Genomic DNA, 22869 nt, shown 5'->3' on the forward strand with positions numbered 1-22869 from the left:
TTTCCTTACTTTGACTCTCAGGTATATATCCATTGTGCCTAACTGTGCCAGATATATACTCAAGAGTAAAAACAATGAAAAGAATATTCTGTTGTCCTAGCCCTAATAATAATATGTGGCACACACACACACACACACCTACATGCAATGCCTATTGTGGAATTTCGTCTATGTTTTCAAATGTCACCACCATAGGGTATTTTTTTAGCGACCAGTATTTTCTGTCTGTAGCTAATCTGTACAAGTAGTTTCAATCAACAATTATTTTATTTTCAACAATCAGTCATATTTTTTTCTTCCAGATTGATGCATACCTATTTTAAGCATGTTTACTTCTACCAGATGACGTTTTCGGTACACTGCTCTGGATGGATATTCAACATTGTGAATTGTTTGAAATGAGGAAGAATCAAATATTACATTCATTAATTTAATCGTTTCAAAATAGAAACGATTAAATTAATGAATGTAACATTTGCTAATTTATAGTTTTTAATTGAAAATTTTATTATGAGATTCTAATATAAAAAGGGATTATCTCTGTGAAGATTTCTTTTTAATTTTGTCAAAAATTGGTCAAACAATTTTTATAATGATCTTTTATTTTTTTTTTATTTACCAGAGATAACAAAACTGTTAGTCGAAAGAAACAAGAGAAGAAGAAACAAAAAACCTCCAAGATATTGGTGCGTAACATCCCTTTCCAAGCAACAAAGAAAGAAATCAAAGAATTATTTGCGTATGAAAACACATTTTTTATTATTATTTGATTTTGGTAATATTGTTTTCGTGTTTTTGATGTTATGAAAGAAAAAAGAAAAATCTTCATTTTTTTTTGTTGAATAATTTTTGTTATTTATTTTAGCCAAATTTAAAAGAGTAAATTTTGTCAGTATAGATGCAAAATATTATTACAAGGAAATATACTTAATATAACTTTAAATGACTTTGGTCCCTGCAGGAGTTTCTCATCTAATCAGGTTGTAGAAAATAAACAAATGTGTGAAAACATGTTTATTTAATTATTAAAGGTCAATTGTTTGTATATTAAAAATCAAAAACTATACAAGACATCTGCAAGTTGATACATTTTGCTTTTAGCATTGCTTTGGACAAAATATTGGTATATTTTTTTTTCTTTTATATATTCTTTCTTTGAAGGTCAACAGAAACAATTGAGGGAGGTAGACATTTGAAGCAATTTTTAACAAATGTTATGTAGTAATTCATTACCAATGTTTTCCAGTTTCCAGAGAAAGCAAAGGAAGTCATACAGAAAGAGAGAGGGAGGTGATAGGGAGAGGGAATCAACAGAAAGAGATAGAATAGAGAGAAAGAAAAGTTTTACAAGATATTACTCGCACTTTTGTCTTGCCTATGCTGCATAATCATGTCAGTTTATGAAATAAAAGAAAATCTGATTTTTTGTGTCCAGACGCATACGAGCATTGCATAATCCAATTTGGCATCATTCTAGTCAAGTTTGATTAAAAAAAATTATCATTGCAAAGTTTATGAGCTTAAGGACTTTGAAAATGAAAAATTACTATAAATAATGTATAATAATATAAAGAAACCATTTTTGCAGCATTTAAAAAATTACAGTCAATCAAAACAGAAATATTTCATTTTTTGTTTTCCATTTAAATTCAATATTTTGTTCATAAGTGTTTCAGTTAATTTGTTCAAATGTATATCAGAAAATGTAACTCTATATAAATCTGAACAATTTTAAGTGTTTTAATACTTCTTCAATTTATTTAATGTTACTTTCCTTTCTTCAAGGGTCAGACGTTTTCTGATATACAAATCCACTCTTGAGTTTTCATGGTTCACCAAGTCAACTGTCTCCAAATTTCGATCTGTGGTCTTGTCTAATCACTTTTCAAATTTTCGTTGGCCAACCAACCTTCTTGTGATTTCAGGCATCTATGTTTCTGCAACAGATTATCTAGGTGCATGAATGTTTCACATGACCATACCAGCATAACCGATTTGCCTATATGCTGACCAAATTAGATTTATGTTTTTAATATTTTATAAAGAAAAGAAGAGAAATCTTTGTTGAATAAATTTTTCCTATTTAACTAAATTATTCCAATGGGTATATTTTATTTAAAAAAAAAAAAAAGAAGCGATCCACTAGAAGCAATGTGTAATCATGTTCAGAGTTTTAGTTTGCACATATATTATGGATTAGCAGGAAGATCTGATGTTGTTTGTGCTTGAATGACAATCACTACTATGTACTTTTTCACATGACACTTTATTTTTACTGCTGTTTTGCCCATAATATAATTGGAAGAAGCAGAAATAATATAATTGGAAGAAGCAGAAATAATATAATTGGAAGAAGCAGAAATAATATAATTGGAAGAAGCAGAAATAATATAATTGGAAGAAGCAGAAATAATATAATTGGAAGAAGCAGAAATGTTTCAAAACTTTCTGAATTTCTGTTTTATACATATCGTTTGAATTTCATTAAAATTGGGTTTTATATATAAAATATATATTGGAGTTTTTAAATATTCAGCACATAGGTTACAGATTTGAAAGAACTGCCATTGTCTAGCTTAGAAAATACATATGATTTAAATTTCAGTAAAATAGGATATATTTGAAATGGGGTTATACTCTCGTAGGCCCTTTAGGGATACACTTAAAGGTTAGGGAACACTTCTCGTGTCTTCTCTATCAAATATTACATAAGAATACACTTTAAGGGTTTATGTAGATTTTGTAAACCTTTCTTTCTATAGGAATCACACATACACACAAAATTGAGTTATATATTATTAATTGAAGATTGGAAATTCTAAAATAAGGGACGATTTGCATTGCCTGAAAATGTCTTTAGCTATTTATAACTAATTGACCAAAGCATTGTCATGATCGTGTAGTGACATTAAATTATGTTTATTTGAATATAAATAAAAAATGTATGTATGTATGTGTGTGTGTATATATATATATATATATATATATATATATATATATATATATATATATATATATATATATATATTCGCAATTTTAATATGATTTTTAATTGTTCTGGGCCTTATGACAAAATCTTTAATCACAGTGTATCCCAGTAAATTAATGGTGTCTATGCCAAAAAAGCATTTATTTGTCAGTATCAGATTGTGTTTCTCTAATTAAAGGCAAACTTTTACTGTGTTTTCTGTAGATGGTCGGCAGAGGTTGGAATTTGTGGGTACATTTTGCTATCGAGGGTATGATCTGTGTTGGTGATTTATATGGATTAAGTTTGATCTTGTGTATACATACTGCATGGAGCAAGTTTCCTGTGCTTCTATCTTCATCTGCCATTCACTCTCAGTTGTTTACATCTTTGTTTGTAGTACTATATTACATGTGAGTGAATGCTGGCTCCCATTAATTTGGTCTTTCTGAGGATGCAGAGGAATAACCCGACTATGGTTCTTTAAATTTGTGGTGTACATCTTGATAATAATTCTGAATCTCTATGATTAAGGCCAAAAGTAGTATGAACATGGTGAACAAAGCTTTGGTTGCGTAAACAGATGTGCACACATTTTAATCAAAGGTAAAGGAGGAGAAGATGAATAAGACTTGGAATGACTCAAAAATAATGTTGTGCAATGGCACGTGGAAATTAATGTAAATAATTGTTTAATGGAGAAAGTTACTTAAGAGACTTAAAGGGAGAAGAAAAAATAAGAATGGATGTCATAAATTATTTCAGATTATAATTATGATTTGTATCATTTTTGCATACAATTAGATTATCAATAGATGCAAAGGTGGCTTCTAATTTTTCATTGCTAATTATTTTATCCATAATCTATTGGAAGCTGGCAACATCATTTGCTATTTTTTTTCTTTTCTTTTTTTTATTTACTACAAAAAAACACATGCAGTTAGAGGCCATTCTAAATGGAAACTTGTGCAAGGAGATGTTTGTTCACATTACATGTAAATTTGTGCATGTTAAGGGAAACAGGGAGCAAAGAGAGTTCCAAAGGCAAGTGGTTTGAGGAAAGATGCTCTTAGAGTAGAAATCTTTCCAGTGTTTGGGACCTCTATAGTGAAAAGGTAGAATTTTGTTGCTTGTCAAGTTGGTAAGAGGTATTTATGTTCTAAGGACACCAGAGCAGCAAATTCATCAAATCACATTATGATGATGAGTTGGAGTTTGGTAGACAGTGTGGAACCTATTAAGTTAGACAGGGTCTAAAAAAGAGCCTTTAAGAGGGAGAGATTAAGTGTTGATACACCAGCTCAGATATAGCAATAATACCCCAGAAGGGAGTTATTCTGAAAAGTATTCTTTTAAACTGGTAGAGACGACCATTTGCCTCGAGACTTGTGTTGCATCTTTCTACAAATTGGATAATAGGTGCTTCTGTGTACTTTCTATTTGCTAATTTGGCTTCTTATTTCATCTATCCTTGCTAGCAGGTAAACAACTAGTAGAGTAAAACAATTTAAGATTTGATAGTAATCAATTATATTTTGATAGTAATCAATTATATTTTGATAGCAATCATTTATATTTTAATTGCTATCAAAATATAAATGATTGCCACCATTTATATTTTGATAGCAATCATTAATATTTGAATAGTAATCAATAATATGGTTGCAGATTAATTCCAGAATTACAGCTAAATAGGTTAATCTAAATCAAAGATCAACAACCTCCAACATACAAAAACATTTTAACTGGCATGAAAAAAAAAAAATGCCAGTATTTGACTCTCAAAAATGTTTTCATCTTTATATGAATAAAATTGTCTCATGTGTCTGTGTGTTTGTCTTATCTTGATGTAACACATCTGATGACAATGCCGTCTGTGGCACACGATATCTAGGGTTGCTTCTCAGCTGACTACAACATGGTTGTTTTTAAGTTCAATATTAACAAATTCTTGTTGACCCATCTTAAATAATCAAGATCTTATCAATTTTAACCATCTTTATGAATCCTTAAGATTTCTCACCATCCATTTGGCAAACTCATTAACCGTTATCCTCAAATAGTCTTAGGGCCTTGATTTGTGATAATTCATTAATACATAAAACATGTTTTTTATTTATTGTTAATAAATTATTTATTGAAATCAGAAAAATACCAACAAGAACTCTTTAAAAATCCTATTTAAAAAATAGTTTGATGATGAAATTAAAGCTACCACAAGGCATTTCAGTTTCTTGCATAACAAGTTTCTATTTACTTACCTCCCCATGAGAGCAGAGTTAGATATAAAGTTAGATTTTAAAAATGATCTTTTCCAGAAAAAGTATTTTAAATAAGTAACTGATGCAAAATAAAATACTTTTGTACTAGTAATATTTTCCATTTGTTTCTTCCACTATTTCAAATCTAGTATCAATATGTTAGATTCTTATTTGCGGCTGACTTTGAAAATTTGGCAAGATCCTAGATAGGTGATGGATGTGAAGAAACGTTTGAATTTGAGATACAAATAATTTTCATGATTAATTAAAATCACAGAATTCTAATTGATTCTGTAACCTGAAAAGCCATTTAAAATTTTTTACATTTTTTTATTTAGTGTTTTTGGAGAACTGAAAATTGTTCGTTTACCCAAAAAGATTGTTGGAACTGGGCCTCATCGAGGATTTGGCTTTGTGGATTTTGTTAGCCGTCATGATGCTAAGGTGAGTTATTAATTTTTGTTTATGTATTAACCCTTTTATATGCTAAAACAATACATATTATAGACAAGTGCATACATTGGTTATGAGACTGCATACTTTCGTTTGATGGGTTTGATTGGAATCTTCTCCATATAGTATGAAGTATTTCTAAAGTTATGCCGCTGAAAATATCGACAACTAAAAAACTTATCAGGCTGAAATTTTGTATGGTGATAACTTATCAAGAGCATCATATCCAAAGATCAAATTTGAAAAAATATCAAAAGTTGAAATGCCTCCAAAATTTTTACTATATATATATATATATATATATATATATATATATATATATATATATATATATATATATATATACACACATATGTCATATAAGATGTGGTAGCAAGTCACTATAATAAAAAAATAACGACAAAAAAACAAGTAACAAGTCTATGTTGAAAAGAACCAGAATTATTACCTGATGTGTGACCATTTTTTTCTGTGATCCTATCGTAAACATCTCCAAATTAAATCAGTTCTAAGTTAGACCATAATCAGTGTTTTGACCAAGTTTAGTGACGATTGGTTAAGCGATGTGAACTCTGGGTTGTACACAAACCAATAAATCGAAAATATAACCGCCTTGGTGAAGGTAATCTGTTAATGAATTCTTTCACTCCTCAACAAATTACCAGTTATCATCTAGTGAACAGAAATCTTGTAAATAGCTGTATACTACATGGTTGGTGTTAGTAGTAGTTGTAATGATAACTGTGGCAGTCATAGTTGTCATAGTGATGTTAGTTTGATAGTTGGCATTCTACCTGCCTTTCTCTATCTGTGATAATTGAAACAATTAACAAAAGACAACAACTCCATTACTTACACTGGGTTGCATATTATTCTCATTGATTTATTTTGTTTATACAAATACGTTACTTAATATCACAGAGCAAATTCATCTAGATGATTTTCATCATATTAATCTCTTCCAGACCATCCTTCTTGGGGTGGGTGGAAGAGCCTGAAAAATATATTTGTTAAATTTGATACCAAAGGGAAAAATTCTCTTTGCTAAATCAACTTGTACAACTGAACTTATATTCTATTTTTAGATTTCTAGTGGAATTTTTTTGTTTCTTCGTAATTTACTTTCATGTGGAAAGTTTTGGGTGATCATGCTTGAGTTAAATGTAGAATAGTTGAGATACAATGTCAGTTGCAAAGGGGAAGCCAAGGAAAATGTGTACATGATAACAAAGGTTCGAAACAGATGAAAGATATCTACAGATAGATTAGTTTGGAAGCTGTCTAACACATGCCAACATTCAAGCAGATATGATCATTTGGTCAAATTACTAGTAGTAAATTTATTTTACATCTGATTTCATTTTTTCCCGTTTCTTTCTTTTCAGAGAGCTTTCAAAGCTCTTTGTCACAGTACTCATTTGTATGGCCGTCGTTTGGTTTTAGAATGGGCTGAAGCTGATCAAAGTATTGATGAATTGCGAAAAAAAACTGCTGATCATTTTTATGAAGGTTTGTTTCTTCATTATTATATATTTTCTGTTTTTCTATTTTTTATATCTATTTTTTAATTGTTGATTAAAAAACCCCGAAAAACAATGTTGATATTTTGAAAACATTGCTTTATTTTGTTTCTCTGATCTCTTGTGTCTAAAAAAAATACCTCCCATCCTAAAAAGAAGAAAAAAAAGCTCCAATTTCCATGAAATTAAAATTTTACTGGGAGCAAAAGATGATATAAAAGGAACATAAGCCTCCCATTTGTATGTTATTTCATAGTTTTTCTTATAAAAAACAACTCAGTATCACTGAATTGTGTTTTTTTCTTTGAAATTAAAGAAAATTTTGCATAGAACAGAGTGGGAAGGAATTATCAACTATTAGTATTATTATAACAGTTATAGGGTTCAAAACTATTTGATAGAGTTGCACCAAATTTATCATAAAGATTATCACTAATCAGGGCATACCCATTCAAGAATGTCATTGTGTTTTGTTTTACTCGGCGTTGTCCAGAAATAATAAATGAAATTACAGCATTACATTTAAAATAGCTCTAGTATTATTTTTAGGCACGTTAACTGATAAGAGAGATGATCAAAAGATAAAAAGAGAGAGAAGTCTTAATATGAAGATGTTACACATTATTTAACTTCTATTTAGTTTTATATAGCCGCAGACAATGCTGGATAGCCTTGCTAGTTCAATATAAAAAAAAATTAATATTAATGTAATTCTTTGGCGCTTACACTATTAGAACAAAATGTTTTATTTGAAATTGTAATCCTGAATTTCACGTGAAAACAATGGCATTATTTCTCGTATTTTTAAAATGATTATTAGGGCTAGGGCAACAGCATATTCTTTTCATTGCTTTGACTCTCGAGTGTGTATCCGTTAATATATTATATGCTTTTATATAGTGGTGTGGTTCTTGGTTGATTAACTGTGTTTGTGTTGGATATATACTCAAGAGTCGTAACAATAAAAAGAATATTCTGTTAATGATTATATCCAAAAGTTATAAAAATCGATTTATTAAAAAAATAGAATTTGATTAAAACGATCGTAAGACACAAGAAAGTTCATAAGAGAGGTCATTTTCCATTTCGATTTAAACAAGATGGCAGCAATTTTTCATCTGCTACCGCGGTTAAAGTTATTTTTTAATGATCCAGTAATATTCAGGTAATTTCAACTGCATAATTAGGAAGCTACCATTGTAACTTATTAGAATTGACAAAAAAATCAGTTGAAACCATTGTTTTATCTGAAAACTCCATTTATCAACTACAAAATCTCGTCTCAATAGTGTAGAAGCACCAATTCTTTTTCCATGGCAATCAAGTATTATGACAGTACTACGCTTAAAATATATTTGAGGGTGAGGTGGGGAAGATTGTCATAGTTGTTAGACTATTTGATCAAAACAAATATTGAATAATAATTTAATGTTTACTATAAAAGAAACAAAAATTAGTTTTCTACAAAAGTAATTTAAAGTTAATGTCATTCAGTATTTTTAGATGTAATAAACGCTGTAGATGAAGCATAAGCTGTGCTGCTAAGTCACATATTTTTAAAAGAACTTTTTTTGTTTTAAAAATAAAGTCTATTCATGACAGAAAATAATTACTTCCTGAATGAGTTAATCTGAGGTTCACTTTGTTGTATATAATTCATAGTTCACAATATTGAAAACTATATTTAGTGAACAATTGGTTCAAAGTATCCTGTACCTCTATAAGGCCACCATTTGCCCATGTATGGAGTACTGTTGTCACATTTGGATTGGTGCATCTGCTACTAGTCTCACTCGTGGACAGGGTTCAAAAGAGAGTCACCAACCTGTTTGTCCTGAACTGTCATCTAAGCTTCAGCCTCTGTCCCATCAACAAAATGTTGCATCCCTCTACCTGCTCTACTAGTATTTTAATGGTGAATGCTCTGACGAACTACAAGCACTTGTACTCCTTCGACAAACCTGACAAACAGCTAAATCCCACCCCTATTCAGTAGAGATCCCTAAGTGTAAGAAAGCCTTTTACTCCAATAGTTTCTTCCCCAGAACTGCTAGACTTTGGAACTCCCTTCCAGGATTCTGTTTTCCCAACTGTACTGACATGCAGAAGTTCAAGTGTAATGTGATCATCTCCCTTCATAATTTCTCTGCAACTTATGTCTCCGATTGTAGCCCCCTACAATATGCCTTGTTTGGGGTGCAAATTGAATAAAAATAAAAAAAAAATTTTTTAATTTCAACTGAGTAAATTTGTTGGAAAACTTTTTTTGATTTATAAGCACATTCTTATAACTATTGTATTTTGAAATGTTAAGTATTTTAATTTTTCACTTAAATTGAAAGAAAATGTATTTAAAATTGATAAAATATGAATATTTTAAAAATAGTGTTTGCTAATCAAAATCCTAGGAAGAAATATGGGTGCTAATTTAGAATTACGCTTAATTAAAAAACAAAAATACAGAAAAATTTTTGTTAAACAAAGATGTGATATTCCAAAAATTCTTCTTTTTTTTTTTTTTTTAAATCAAAATTTACGATTTTTAGCAATTTTGAGACTAAATTTTATCCATTATGAGGATGATTTTCATCTGTCGTAGTTCGAATTGAGTTGGCCAATCAAAACACATTTGGCTTAGTCATAAATTTCGATTTTCATAGTTTAAAAATCCTACTTGATCAATTTATGTGATTTTTGGAATATGACATCTTCGTTCTGTGACAAGTGCACATATGATAAAAATATTTTTGTTTTTTGTTCAAGCAAGTTAAACGTGATAAAATTCTTAAAAACTGATTTTTTTTTAGAAAAAGCTTAAATTGTTTTGCATAGGTCATCCATTTATAGTTACAGAATGTTAAATACATTTTTAAGTGACAATACTAAATTACATGTTTTAACAGTAAATTTCAAATCAAAGCAAGTTTTTTCTTAAAAATCGTAAATATATTCTTTCTTTAATTTCTGTATTTCAAAGAATTTTTCTCTTGTTTCACTCTATTTCAGTAGAATGGACCCCATCCTGGGGCTAACACTTGATCTCTATTTGAGATACACATATATTTGAATATTCCATTAAAGTTCTCCTTAACCTACCAAACAATGAGTTAGTAAAAGAAGTTGGGAATATAATTTTCCTCTCCTCACTTGACAATTTGAATAAGTCGTAGTATACTTTTCTTGTGGTCTCTTGGTCTTACTTGATTACAAGACAAGAATTTATCTAGTCTGGTGGAGTATCCAGCTTTGTGCTGTTACTTGAAATAACATTACTTGGGGAAGGTGCACCATTCCTCATAAAAAAATAGTATGGATTAACTATATCGAGGATATCTTATTTGTGCCATGAACACTATGTGATTTTGAATATTTAGTCAGGGTTTACGTGTAGAAAAAATTATCCTCATGTCAGAAAAACCTGACAAACCTCTGTAGAGAGAGACCTTAGACACTCAAGGATAGTGTCTAATAGGCATTCAAGTTCTCTGAATGGTATCAAGTGTGTCTCATTATTATAGAACTTGCCATTAGACGAGTAAAAAAGTAAATGAATCAAAATGAAACAACTGACTTTCATTAATTATTATACTAAAGTGGAGTTAATCGCCATTTGTTTTTCTATGTTTTAATTCTACAAAAGACATGATAAAATATTGCTTTTCAGTGACATTTTCCTAGTGCTAATTAACCTTAAGTTGCCATTCATTCACCGAGTGACTTGTCTCTTACAAAGTTTCCATCTATCACTCACTTTGTTTGCTCCCCCGTTTTTAATTTTATACCCTTTCTGTGTCTTTATTAAATCAAATGTGATAAGAGGAAAGAAAAAAAGATTGAAATAGTCCATTATAAATAAACATGAACAGGACTCTACATTGTGAATGAAACAGTCACATTTGCAAGTGATTTTTCAAAGTGGTGACTAGAAATAATGAAACACTTTTTGTATTTCATTATTTCTAGTCTGTGATTGTGTTTCTTTCACTGACAATCTTCCAAAGCTAACTACTGAGTGAAAAATATCTTTTTAACTTTTTTTTTTTAATAAAACAAAGTTAAATTGTTTAAACAATAAAATCTTTGAAGTTCAAACTTCAACATAATAAATTAAACGTAATGTTTTTTGTTCAGTGTATGTATTAAAAAAAATTTATTTAAAATGCTCCTCATTACTGCAGGTGTTACCATCTTGTCTATCACAAAAGAAATGTTAATTTTTTGCTGCAGAGGCATTTATGACTGCCAAACCTGCAAGATGTAATTTAATTACAAAAACAATCTTATTTACATAACTCAAATATTTATCCCAATAAACAATCAATAATAAGAAATAAAATAAATCATAACGTTCAGATGTATGTTATATAAAAACAAGAAATACACAAATTATTCATTTGTTATTTAATATGCACTGAGATTCGAAGAGTTAATATTTTCTTCCAAATTTACCCTGTATCAATGATTTGTAGATTTTTATTAAAAACAAAACAAGTATCATTTTCACTTAATGAAAGCTACATTAATGTTTAAGAGGATTAAAAATGGGTTTTCAAACACCAAATTTTCATTAAAAACAAACAAATTTTATGTTTATTTCACTGTCAATATGCAATTGTTGATATGCTTTTGAATGAACTAGTTCTAATCGACCCTCTTCATATAAAATCAAAACAAATCCAACTTCATTTAAATGAGGAATTAATGTTTGATTTTAATTTTTAATGTCCACTGATGAGTTTCGATTACCTGTGAATTAATTTCATTCTTTAAAATTCAATTCTTTTTCTTTCAGAAACTCCTAAAAAGAAATTCAAAAAGTCAAATATCATTGCTGAATTAAAAGGAGAAACTGATCTGTGATTATTGTATAATGCACCAAATGTACATACAGATAATAAATATTTTTGTTTTTAGACTTTTAGTCTTTTTTTTTTCTTTCTACACAAGCAAAAGTACCTGGCATTGTCTGAAGTGATGAATTTATAGAAATGACCTCCCCCCTCCAATTCTTTTGATTTCTTTGTTTGCAGATAGTATGCATACAACTTCTCAGCTCTTAAATTATCTGTTTTGTGAGATAATTTATAAGCAAACTTTTCTGAAATTCGTAAGTTTTAAAAATAGGTTTAACAATTTGAAAACAATGAAAAGTACAAAATAAACTATATCTATTATTTCATTACCTGTTTTATCATTTTTACCTCCCTTTAGGTATCTCAAGCCAAAATTATTACTTTCATGATATTTAAAACTTTTATGATTCCAAATTTGTTTTGGTAGCAATTAATAATATCTAACGAAACAATATAAAACCATTTTTAATGCTTATACAGAATTTTTTTCTTGCATTCTGCTCTTGATGTGACCTTTAACATTTATCAAAATTCTTTTCAAGGTCGTATGGGACTTTATTGGTTACAATATTGGTCAGGTAATGAGTCTCTATGATGAACTAATCAAAGTATTACCAAATGTGTGATATTCACCTTTCCGACATTCTAACCCTTGACGCCAAAATGAAATCTGTTTTTAAGTTAGACTGTAAGTGATATTTTGACCAAGTTTGGTGATAATTGAATGCTAAGCTGTACACAAACCAACCAACAAATTCAACTGAAAAACAATTTCCTTGACAGAAATAAGCAAGGTCAATTTCAATGCATAAATGTTGGGTTTTCTGGTATAAGCAGTGTCCTTTCGTGTGAATATTGGTATTATGTAAGTTAGCATGATGTTTTGATTTTTTTCTTTTTATATTAAGTGTTTATGAGAAAATTAACATTTTTGAACATATCAATATGTCTAATGAGAGAATTTTTTGTGAAAAGAATACATGGATAATATGTATATATATAAGAGAAAACAGTTAAAAAAACATGTTTATTGAGCTTTTACATCTGGTTGAGATTACTTTATGAATATTAAGTCTTTAATATTTATAAAATACTTTAGTTTTACCATCTTAGATCATTTTGGTAAATTTAATTGTAATTTTTATTTTATATATATATATATATATATATATATATAAAGCATCTAACCTATGGTATAATTAAACTGCTAAAGAAATGTAAACAAACAAAAATGCTCTTCCAAATTTGATCGATAGAAGAAGTCTATAAGAAATGCTAACAAAAATACTATTTAAAAATTAAGAGTAACAGAATTATAGAAAATGTTTTTAGGTACTTTGTGAGAGTGGAAATTGTCGCATCAGATGGAGGAAATTTCAAGTCTCACTCTACTGACCTCTAAAGCCGTATAAAGGTAATGTGAAAACTGATTATGTAGATCTATACCAATATAGTAGTATGTAGTAGAGAATGGTGATTTGGATGTTGCAACTGCAAGGTGGCCAGGGGTGGGGAGGGTGTTGTCTTTTTCTGATCAGGATCTGATCGCTTTCTTTAAACACCAACTACGGGTGAAGATCAACATTTGACAGAAGATGGATACATGTAGCAAGTCTGTGTGTACGAAAAGGAGCCAAATTTGAATACGTGTTCTCTGCCTAGATGTGGAATGTGCAGTTCTGTTAAATGTAACATAATCATTAGCCTCTTAGCTAGCCGAGTGAATGCTCCATCTTTCCTCAACTAGGAAACCTCCAAGATCCCCACCCCCTCCTATCTGTAATTTTTCTTTTCACACCTTTCAAATTTCACTCATCTTGGAGAAAGAATCAATCACTAACACCCCTCCCCTCACCCACCAATTTTTCTTTTCTCCATTTCATCCCATCTAGAGGGAATCCCCACTTAGAGACTGTCTCACTGGAGCTCAGGTTCCTTTACAAACCGGTGATTTAGTGTTTTGTTAGAAGACTGCAAATAAAGAAAGAAAATATTGGCTGCTGCCTCTGTTGGCTTATGTGGTGGGGAGAGTGATGGTTGGTGATAAAAATGTAGCATTTAGGAAAAGTTGAGGAAATGTGAGTAATGATGCTGGAAGATATGCTGAACAGTTAGGGTAATGATGAGTGAAAGAAGGTAGCGTAAGAATGGCCATGTTAGTTTCTTATTTCTAGTCTTTAGTAAGGGAGGAAAAAAAACTAAATCATTTTATTATTATATATAAACACACACACACACCAAGAATTTTGAGTTGTTGTACGCATGAAAGTCGTCAACAGTGAACAACTCCTGTACTAAAACCGTATTACGAAAAAAAACAAACATTTTTTCATCTAAGCATATGAAAAATAAAATTGTGTATTCACATTTTCTCGTTTTTGAAATTCTACATATTTTTTTCTTGCAGCTTTCCCCATAAAGGAACCAATGTAAAATTAAATATTTATGCCTATCTATAACCTATAAAGTTAAGATTTATGCCTATCTATAACCTATAAAGTTAAGATTTTTCTCACTCTGCCGTTGATATTAAAAGCCTATTTTTTCTAAAATTATTAAAACGAACTTAATAAACTCAGTCGTAAATATTTGTGACAGTGATAGCTCAGACGGTAACAACGACAGCTGGAGCACTGAATGTTTTGGTTTTGATTCCAGCTGATCGCACTAAATTCATTTTTTTTTAAACTTTTGAAATCCTTAATACATATATTGGGTACAATATAATAATCAATAGAAAATTTACATTATAATAAATACAAAACCTGCATAAATTAAAATATCATACTTAAGTGTACGTTACGACCGGGCAATGCCAGGTGGCTTGCTAACTAGAAAGAAGAAACAAAAAAAATAGGCCCGTTTGAATCAAGTTTTGATATGTCAGATGGATTGCTATTTGGGTCTGACTTTGAAAATTCAACTATTTAAAGAACAAAAATTGTTAGGAAAAAGAGCATAAAGTTTTATTTATAGAAAAAAAGGATAAAAATGTTTATATGAATACAACTGTTTAGATATAAGATGGAATATTTATCTTTAAGAAAATTTGCAAAAAAAAAAAAAAAAAATGTTGCTGAAAAGAAAGCTTAGCTTAAATTACATTTATTTTTTAGTAAATAATAACAACCCAATGTTTTGTTTCTTTTTTTTATTTAAAATATTTGTTTAAACAAAAATACAATAAGGGAATTAAATCAACTAGCAAAACTGCAACGAAAATATAGAAGGTTGAGAAGAAGGTATCAACCACAGAAACGATATTACACTACACCCTCCCTCGCCCCAAAATCAGAGCGTAATGCTTGGGAGAATGGTATGACTAATGAACAGCAAAGTGGAACTTGTGTTTATTTTCAACAGCCTTATAACTTTTGCTTCCCTTTGTCCTTACATGAACAATGTTTCTGACAAAGGATGAAGAATTGCTGTTTTCTGAGTCTGAATATATCTAACACTTATCATTGGCTAGTTTTTGACCTTGAAGTAGTATTTTTTTTATATCAAGTTGCCTTGTCTGGAGAGATTTCCATTAAAAAAAAAAAAAATTCTCACAAAAGAGAAGTAATCTAAAATGATATAAAGCCTTGATAAAACCCAAAGTGAACTATGAAAGCTTTATATACGGTTCGACCAGAAAATCTTAGCTTAAAATTCTGGACCCCATTCATCACACAGGATTATAATTTGCCTTGGTTGCATTCAAAACCTCTTCCATAGAAAGCTTATATGCGGAAGCCTACAAACCTCCACAAAAACCAAGACATACAATATTATCTAAAACTTAAATCAAATCCAAAAGATTTGCTTATTACGTACGTACCTTTAATTCCAACTACACACATTTATTCAAACAAAATGAAAATGCAATGAAACCCTTTGGTTTTTACATGGAAGAAGTAGTGAAACTACTCATAGACAGCCCAATAGACCAGAACGGCATCCATAAAGAAAATTTGTCAGAACTCCTACCCTGGTTTTTGAACCAACTTGAAATCATACTAAACCTGACTACAAACACTAAATCCAATACTCACCCCTCAAACTATAGAGAAAAACTAAACATTTTGGATATATATATATATATATATATATATATAGAGAGAGAGAGAGAGAGAGAGACTTAGCTCTGGGTATCACCATTAATCAAGAAATCCATAACATTTGTGGACTCATTACCAGTTCTTGAATCATCCTTCACTGCTTAAACTTCTACAAAGAATCCATTCTATTTCACAACATAAAACTTTTCTCTTCTGTTTGATTCTTAGTCACTACAGATTCAGTGGGAATGAAAAAGCCAACATGGCTGCAAAATTTCATTAACACCTAAGTGACATATCTGAATACATGATAGGACATGCATATATAACTCACTCCTTTATGTTAAAAAATGAAGAACCTCCCAAATGTGTAACATGTCTTGAGCCCTATATGGTGAATACTGGATTGTTATGACCTCGCGTACATTTGTAAACATTTTTACAAGGCCAAAAATCTAAAAGATCTCTTTTGAAAAGAAAACCCAAATAATATCCTAAGCTTTTTAAAAAGAGCAAATCTTTACCACAAAATATAAATCCCTTTCAAGCAACTAATAACATGGAAACATCACTTGAATATTCCTAATGACAACCAACCTTGAAAGCAACTCAACATCCGAAGACAACAAACCTAGAAGTTAAATAAAATTTGAAAACCATCAACTTCAAAAACAACAAAAATTATTAAAACAAACAAATTTATATACAACATTAAATGACCCAAAGAAGGTCGATATGCTGGTTAAACAAACAAACCAACTGAGTAGTAATGTCTGGGAGGATGGTTTCACAAAAATATATTACACTATTTCCTACTCAAATGCAACGTAAATTGAGCATAGAAAGTACATTAGTCACAAATAGTAAACTGAATTGAATATTAAAAAACTACACTAGTAAAATAATAGAAGTAGAAGACAGTTTAGGCTTCAGGCAGACATATATCAAAATCTTCATTAGTAATAGATCTATATATATAAAAGGCAAAATGTGTGTGTGTGTGTGTTCGCTTTTTGTGTATGTCTGCAAAAGGCTTTTTTCCGAGGTCTTCTCGGGAGGGGGGGGGGTCGCTCCTTAAAACTTTTTATATCACATCTAAATGATAATATCTATGACTTAACAACAGGAGTTACGTGTGTATTTAATTTGCCCGACTTTTGCCAGCTCGCCGCATCTTCGAAAAGCGGGGGAAACAGTAACTGGCTTGCAGCGCAAAACTAGGTCAAACATCACACCACTTCCTCGCACCTATGTATTTTACTTTATAAACCTTATTTTAACACGCTTATCAATTCCTCTTTCCTCATGGCCGAGGTGGCTTTTTTCCCCCTTTTGTTTCCACTTCCGCATCAAGGCTTTGGGGTTCAATCCTACCTTCCTACTAAAACTTTTTTCTTTTACACCTCCAAACGCCCGACCAACGTTTTTTTTTAACACACACACACACTTCCAAACACCCGGGAAAGGCTGGGTACCCCCCACTAGTATAAATATAGAAGGAAAATTTCTGGCATGTTTTAAAAGACAGACTTGTGCATACTATTATGACACTTCGAAATTCGAAAGCAATTTTGAAGCCTATAAATTGTTGAACAGAAAGTAATTTCTGACCTGAATTGAAGTGGGCATGGCAATAGTCAAGTATTATGGTTCACTTGTGCTCCTAAACAAAAGGAAACCATTCATTATTTTTTATCAACACTTGTTATATTAGACTATCTTTGGATGGATTAGTATCAGTTATCAATTTTTATTTATGTCCCACTCAGAGTGCTCCTTTTTGTGGAGCTGGATATCCTTCATATTAAAAAAAACCCATCTAACTTTGCCCTCTTTGGGAGACAAATAAACAGTAACAACTTGAACTATTATAATTAAAAAGTTATTGTAATTTAATTTAAAGCATTAGATAATTAAATTATAAAAAAAATGTGCTTTTTGACATATCTTTACTAAAAAATGGAAATGAGATACTAGTTTTATGTAGACTTGTTATTGTGTAGTAGAGATGTATTATGTATTATCTTATAGCAGTGACTATTTTCTTTCTGTGGATTGATGTTATACTGAAGTGATTTCATTATCTCTAAGCCAATCAAAATCCTGAATGACTTACAGACAGATTCTCAAATTTGTTTAACTTTCAAAGCAAAGGAGTGACTGCTTATCTTAAGTAATCTTAAGTAACACTTAATAGGATTTTTACGATTCCTCCAGAATATATGATGAAAACGAACTTTATGGTTAATCTTAGTTTGCACCCTGTGTAATTTTAACGGAAAGACTATTTGCAGTAGTTCAAAAATTGTATTCGTTTTTGAGATTATGATATGCTGTAGGAGTTAAAATCAATTCAATGTTCTGTATGAAATAGGAAATAAAACAAAACTTTTTAAATTAACTGGAGACCAGCTGTGAATTTAATATTCCCTTGACATTTCCTCCTCTGGAAGAAGTCGGTTCAACCCACCTAGGGTAAATGTAGTACAACAAACAAGTGAAGCATGATGGTCCCCCTGAACAGTGAACAAGGCAAAAAAAAAAAATGACTAAGCTCAGCACCCCCCCCCCACTCTTCATTTAGCTCCAAAAGTCCCCAGGGGACGTCAAATCCTGGTGAAAATAAACAAACGCTGCAGTTTCAGGCCTTAACATATGTAAATTTGAGTTCTGCACCATACAAAAAAAAAAAGAAATGACTAAGTCTATCATTTGCCCCCCCCCATTTAGCCCCAAAAGTCTCCAAGACTTATTTAAATTTGAGTTCAGCACGATGCAAAACTGCTAATAAATAGACATACACAAATTTTGGACAAATATGGTGAAATAATCCCAAAAATGGAGTGTTTTTATTAGCCCTAAAAGAGCCCCTGGGGCACCCCCAAGAGTTATCGTGAAGTATAGACAAACAAAATTATATAGAAATTAGTTAGTTACAACTTTTCAGAAAGTTTTATAAAAATCTAAGGCATCAATTTTTATTTTAATAAGCCGCACAAAAGTGTCAATGTTAGCCATTTTAACCTGAAAGGCACCCTCTAGGGGGGCAACCAAAGTTTTCCCGGATAATCCATTGTTACTTTTTTACTCATATCATGTTTAATGTTTGTGCAAAATTTCAAAAAATTTCAAGGCGTACTTATTGAAAAAAGTGTAAACAGACGAACGGACAAGGGTGAATTTACAAGTCCACCCTCCTTTTGTCGACGGACCAACAAAAACAAACACTTGGCTGTTCTTGACAAAAAGCAAGATGGAGGTTACCTTAGCTTGTAGAATAATTACAATGAAATGAAAAGTAAGTTAAAAGAATTTCTTTTAATATTTTTATATATCTCACTAAATTTTTTTAGTTCTTTTCCCTTTGTCTTAACCATTTTACATTCCAACATTTTTGATCATTAAACCTAGGTGATGTCATCTTGATTTTTGCCTGTCAAAGAACATGGAACACCTCAAGTGTCCATGTTATTTTGTTGCGAGAGTATTATACACAATAACAGACATTTGTTTGCAACTGTATCAGCTGTAAATATGAAGCTTTCGGTTCATTCTGTCATTAGTAACTTTTGAATTTTTGTGGAAATCAGAATACTAAAGAATGACTGTGTCAAAATGATAGTCATTTATAAACTTGTCCCCAATAATTTTTTGAAAATCTTGCAAAAAAAAAAAAAAAAGTAAAAATAAAGAAAATAATTAAAAAAATGTATCTACTAAACCTTGAAATGATACTTGCACACTAAATAACAAAACTGCATAAAAATAATTTTTTTTCTTGTTTCAAAAATTTGAAAAGATATATAGGAACAACAAAAATAAAAACAGAACAAAAAAATAAATTGTGTAAATAGTTTATTTAGAAATTAAAATCTTTCAGACAAGATTAGTGATTACCACCCCTGATATACGATTAGTGTTAGAGTTAATGAACAACGTTTTTTTTTAAGTTAAGGCCAGTATTTTTATCCATGTTATTATTAGCATTTTAGGGTTAGGATTGATGTTTTCATCTGTATTAGGTTTATTTAGATTGTAAACCATGAACTAATCTAAGAAATTGATAACATTGAAATATTTTTTTTCATCATGTATTCACAAAAGAAAAAGATCATATACTGATCATTATAATCCATTTTGCATTTCTTTAGCACATTTTATTGACAAATTTTAAAAATTAATATGGTCATATCGAAATTAAAACATTTGCATTGAAATTTACGTTTTTAAATTTGATTCCGAAAAATTAATAAAATTTGGTTGTGTTTATCAACTAAAAATAAAAGCAGTTGTAATGGAGGGGTAAGTTTCACTCCATTAATAGTGCTGCTCATTAGAACCATAAATGCTTCACATTTCACTTTTAGCCCCTTTTGGATAGTTATTTATTCTCCAAAATAATCTGCTTAAAATTTTAGACAATTTTTTTTTACTTTTTTTACTAGTGTGTCAATAAATTATAGATTGACGGATTTGTAATTTAACTAAAGTATGAATCGCTTATTTTAAATAAGAGTTGGCTTCAATGATCATTTCTCAAATGATTTGATCATTTCAACCTTTCAATAGATAAGAATTTAAGAAATTTCCAAGAGAAGCTACTTTTCGGGAAAATATCTGCCTTAAAAAACATTTAGGTAGCCCAATTTTGGAAATGGCTATTCTGGTAGTTACCAATTTTCAGAATCTTAGTGCATATACACAAGTAATTTTTTTATTTTAACAAAATTAAATTAAAAACTCCAATTCAATGTAACTTTAACTGTATTTTAAAAAAAATTCTAATGAAAATTATTTTAAAATATTGGATCTTGTGAAAATATTTTATCAGTTAAAATTTGATTAAATTTATTTAATGACTTTGAACAAGAAGTCATCAGTATTAAAAAGAATTTAAAGACATACATTTTATTTATCCTTATTTATAGTCTCCCCATAAAGGACAAATTCAGATACAACATTAGCTTAATATGGGGGAGGGGGACATCAGTTTTCCTACTAAAAGGTGCACAGAATGGTATAAAATTTCCTCTAGTCATGAATTTCTACAAAGGATACACTTTAATCAACCAAGTTGAGATAGAGGATCTTTCATGAACACACACCTTCAAATATCTTTGTCACTCAGTGATGAGGGCATTATTCACAGAGAAGTTGCTGCACACATCAATGCTGCACCACCACTGGAGTCCTGTGACCGCCAGATTAGCGACCATCTAAAGTTTGAAGATCTACTGGTTTGTTGAGACCTGTTGCTTTATACAGCTCCAAGTACTTACAGACAACAAGGAAAGTCGAGTGAAGATTTGCCGTTATGGAAAACAACATTTTTTTGCTGCATACTCCAAATTTCATTACACTGCTCAATCATGTCTACAATGAGGATATCCGAGGGTGCTACAGTATTACACCAATTGTTAGCAAGATGAGGAAATTGTGACTCAGATGGCTTGAATATGTTCTGGGGGTCATAACGATACTGTTGCAAAACTTGCCAGAAAATAAGCAAGGAATAGGCCGACAATGAACAAACATCACAAAGATCTCTGAAACCAAATGGAAACAAAAATCCATCACTGCTGACCCTGCCATATGAGCTCGGGATTAATGCATAAGAAAAAGATACTACACTTTAATCCTTAACACAAAGGTTAGATAGAACAAATAATCCTCCTTTTCAACTCCAGTCAGTTTATTTTTGTATTTTCATTTTCAATTATTTCATATTCAATAAAATATTTTTAAAATATTTCCTCTCATTGCTAAAGGAAAAAAAAACAAAAAAAAAAACAAAATGGTCATTGCATGAAAAGTATATCCATTTGAAATTAGCATATATCTGGTATCAATCAACCAAATATTATTCCTTATATATTTAAGTAAAAAGTAAGTTGAAGGATTTAATTATTCATGACTATGTGATTGCTATTAAAAGAATTGAATTAATGGTACTTGAAATAAATAGATTTTGTATCACTGCTGTGGAAGCTTGTAAGAATAGATTCAAGATGATGGCATATTTTATTTGATGTGAAGTTCTAATGTATGATAACTGAAAAATCGAAAATTTAACAAAATACTGTTACTAGTCTGCCGAAAATTTTATTTTCTCGATTTATATGTTTTAAAACGTACTGAAACTATTTTTTATGTTCTTCTTTGCACTGTAATGAAGATTTCAACCTCACATCATCATGCCATCTTGAATTTGTTTTCCTTTTACAAGTCTTCTAGGATACAAAATCTGAAAAAACAAACACTAAAATGGTCAACATTGAAAAGCTATGCAAATCAATAGTTAAGTGTATTTGGGAGGGGGGGGGGCTAAAATTATTTTTAAATTTGTTTTTGTTAACTATAATGCACCATTGCCAGTTTTTATTTTTCATAAATTTGACACTTTCTTTTGAAATTTCATGGATTTTCTTTATATAGTATATTTTAAATACTTAAAAAATATGGCAGCACAAAACAGTCACTATTTTAATGTTGTTACTGCTCAATAGCAGTAGCATTCTCAATGTCTTGATGCCTGAATGTTAAACATAGTTAACTGCCATAACTTTACTAGACAAACTTACATTATGATGCAACTACGTTGTGAAATTTTAAAATAAAATCTAATGTAAGAGATTAATGTAGTTTGTTTGAAGCATCATCTAATGTGCATAGAAAGAAAATATATATAAGGCAAAACAATGCAGAATTGAAAAGGATAAACACAAACTAAAACAAATAAAGATATAAGGTATATATGCAAATTCAGCGTTA

At 30.2% G+C, this 22869-nt stretch overlaps 1 protein-coding gene across 1 annotated transcript in view; it reads left to right on the top strand.

Annotated features, from left to right (window-relative positions):
- The window catches only part of LOC145268999 (putative RNA-binding protein 19), an 87401-nt gene extending 75284 nt beyond the window's left edge, over window positions 1-12117 (top strand). The window contains exons 23-26 of the mRNA XM_080124623.1: window positions 623-739; window positions 5568-5673; window positions 7068-7191; window positions 11995-12117. Of these exons, the coding sequence (XP_079980749.1) occupies window positions 623-739; window positions 5568-5673; window positions 7068-7191; window positions 11995-12062 (415 nt within the window). The 3' untranslated portion in view covers window positions 12063-12117. The remainder of the gene's footprint in view (window positions 1-622; window positions 740-5567; window positions 5674-7067; window positions 7192-11994) is intronic.
- The last annotated feature ends 10752 nt before the right edge of the window (window positions 12118-22869 follow it).

The sequence above is a fragment of the Euprymna scolopes genome, chromosome 1 (genome assembly GCF_053919585.1).
Source record: "Euprymna scolopes isolate OS-2025 chromosome 1, ASM5391958v1, whole genome shotgun sequence".
NCBI lineage: Eukaryota > Metazoa > Mollusca > Cephalopoda > Sepiida > Sepiolidae > Euprymna > Euprymna scolopes.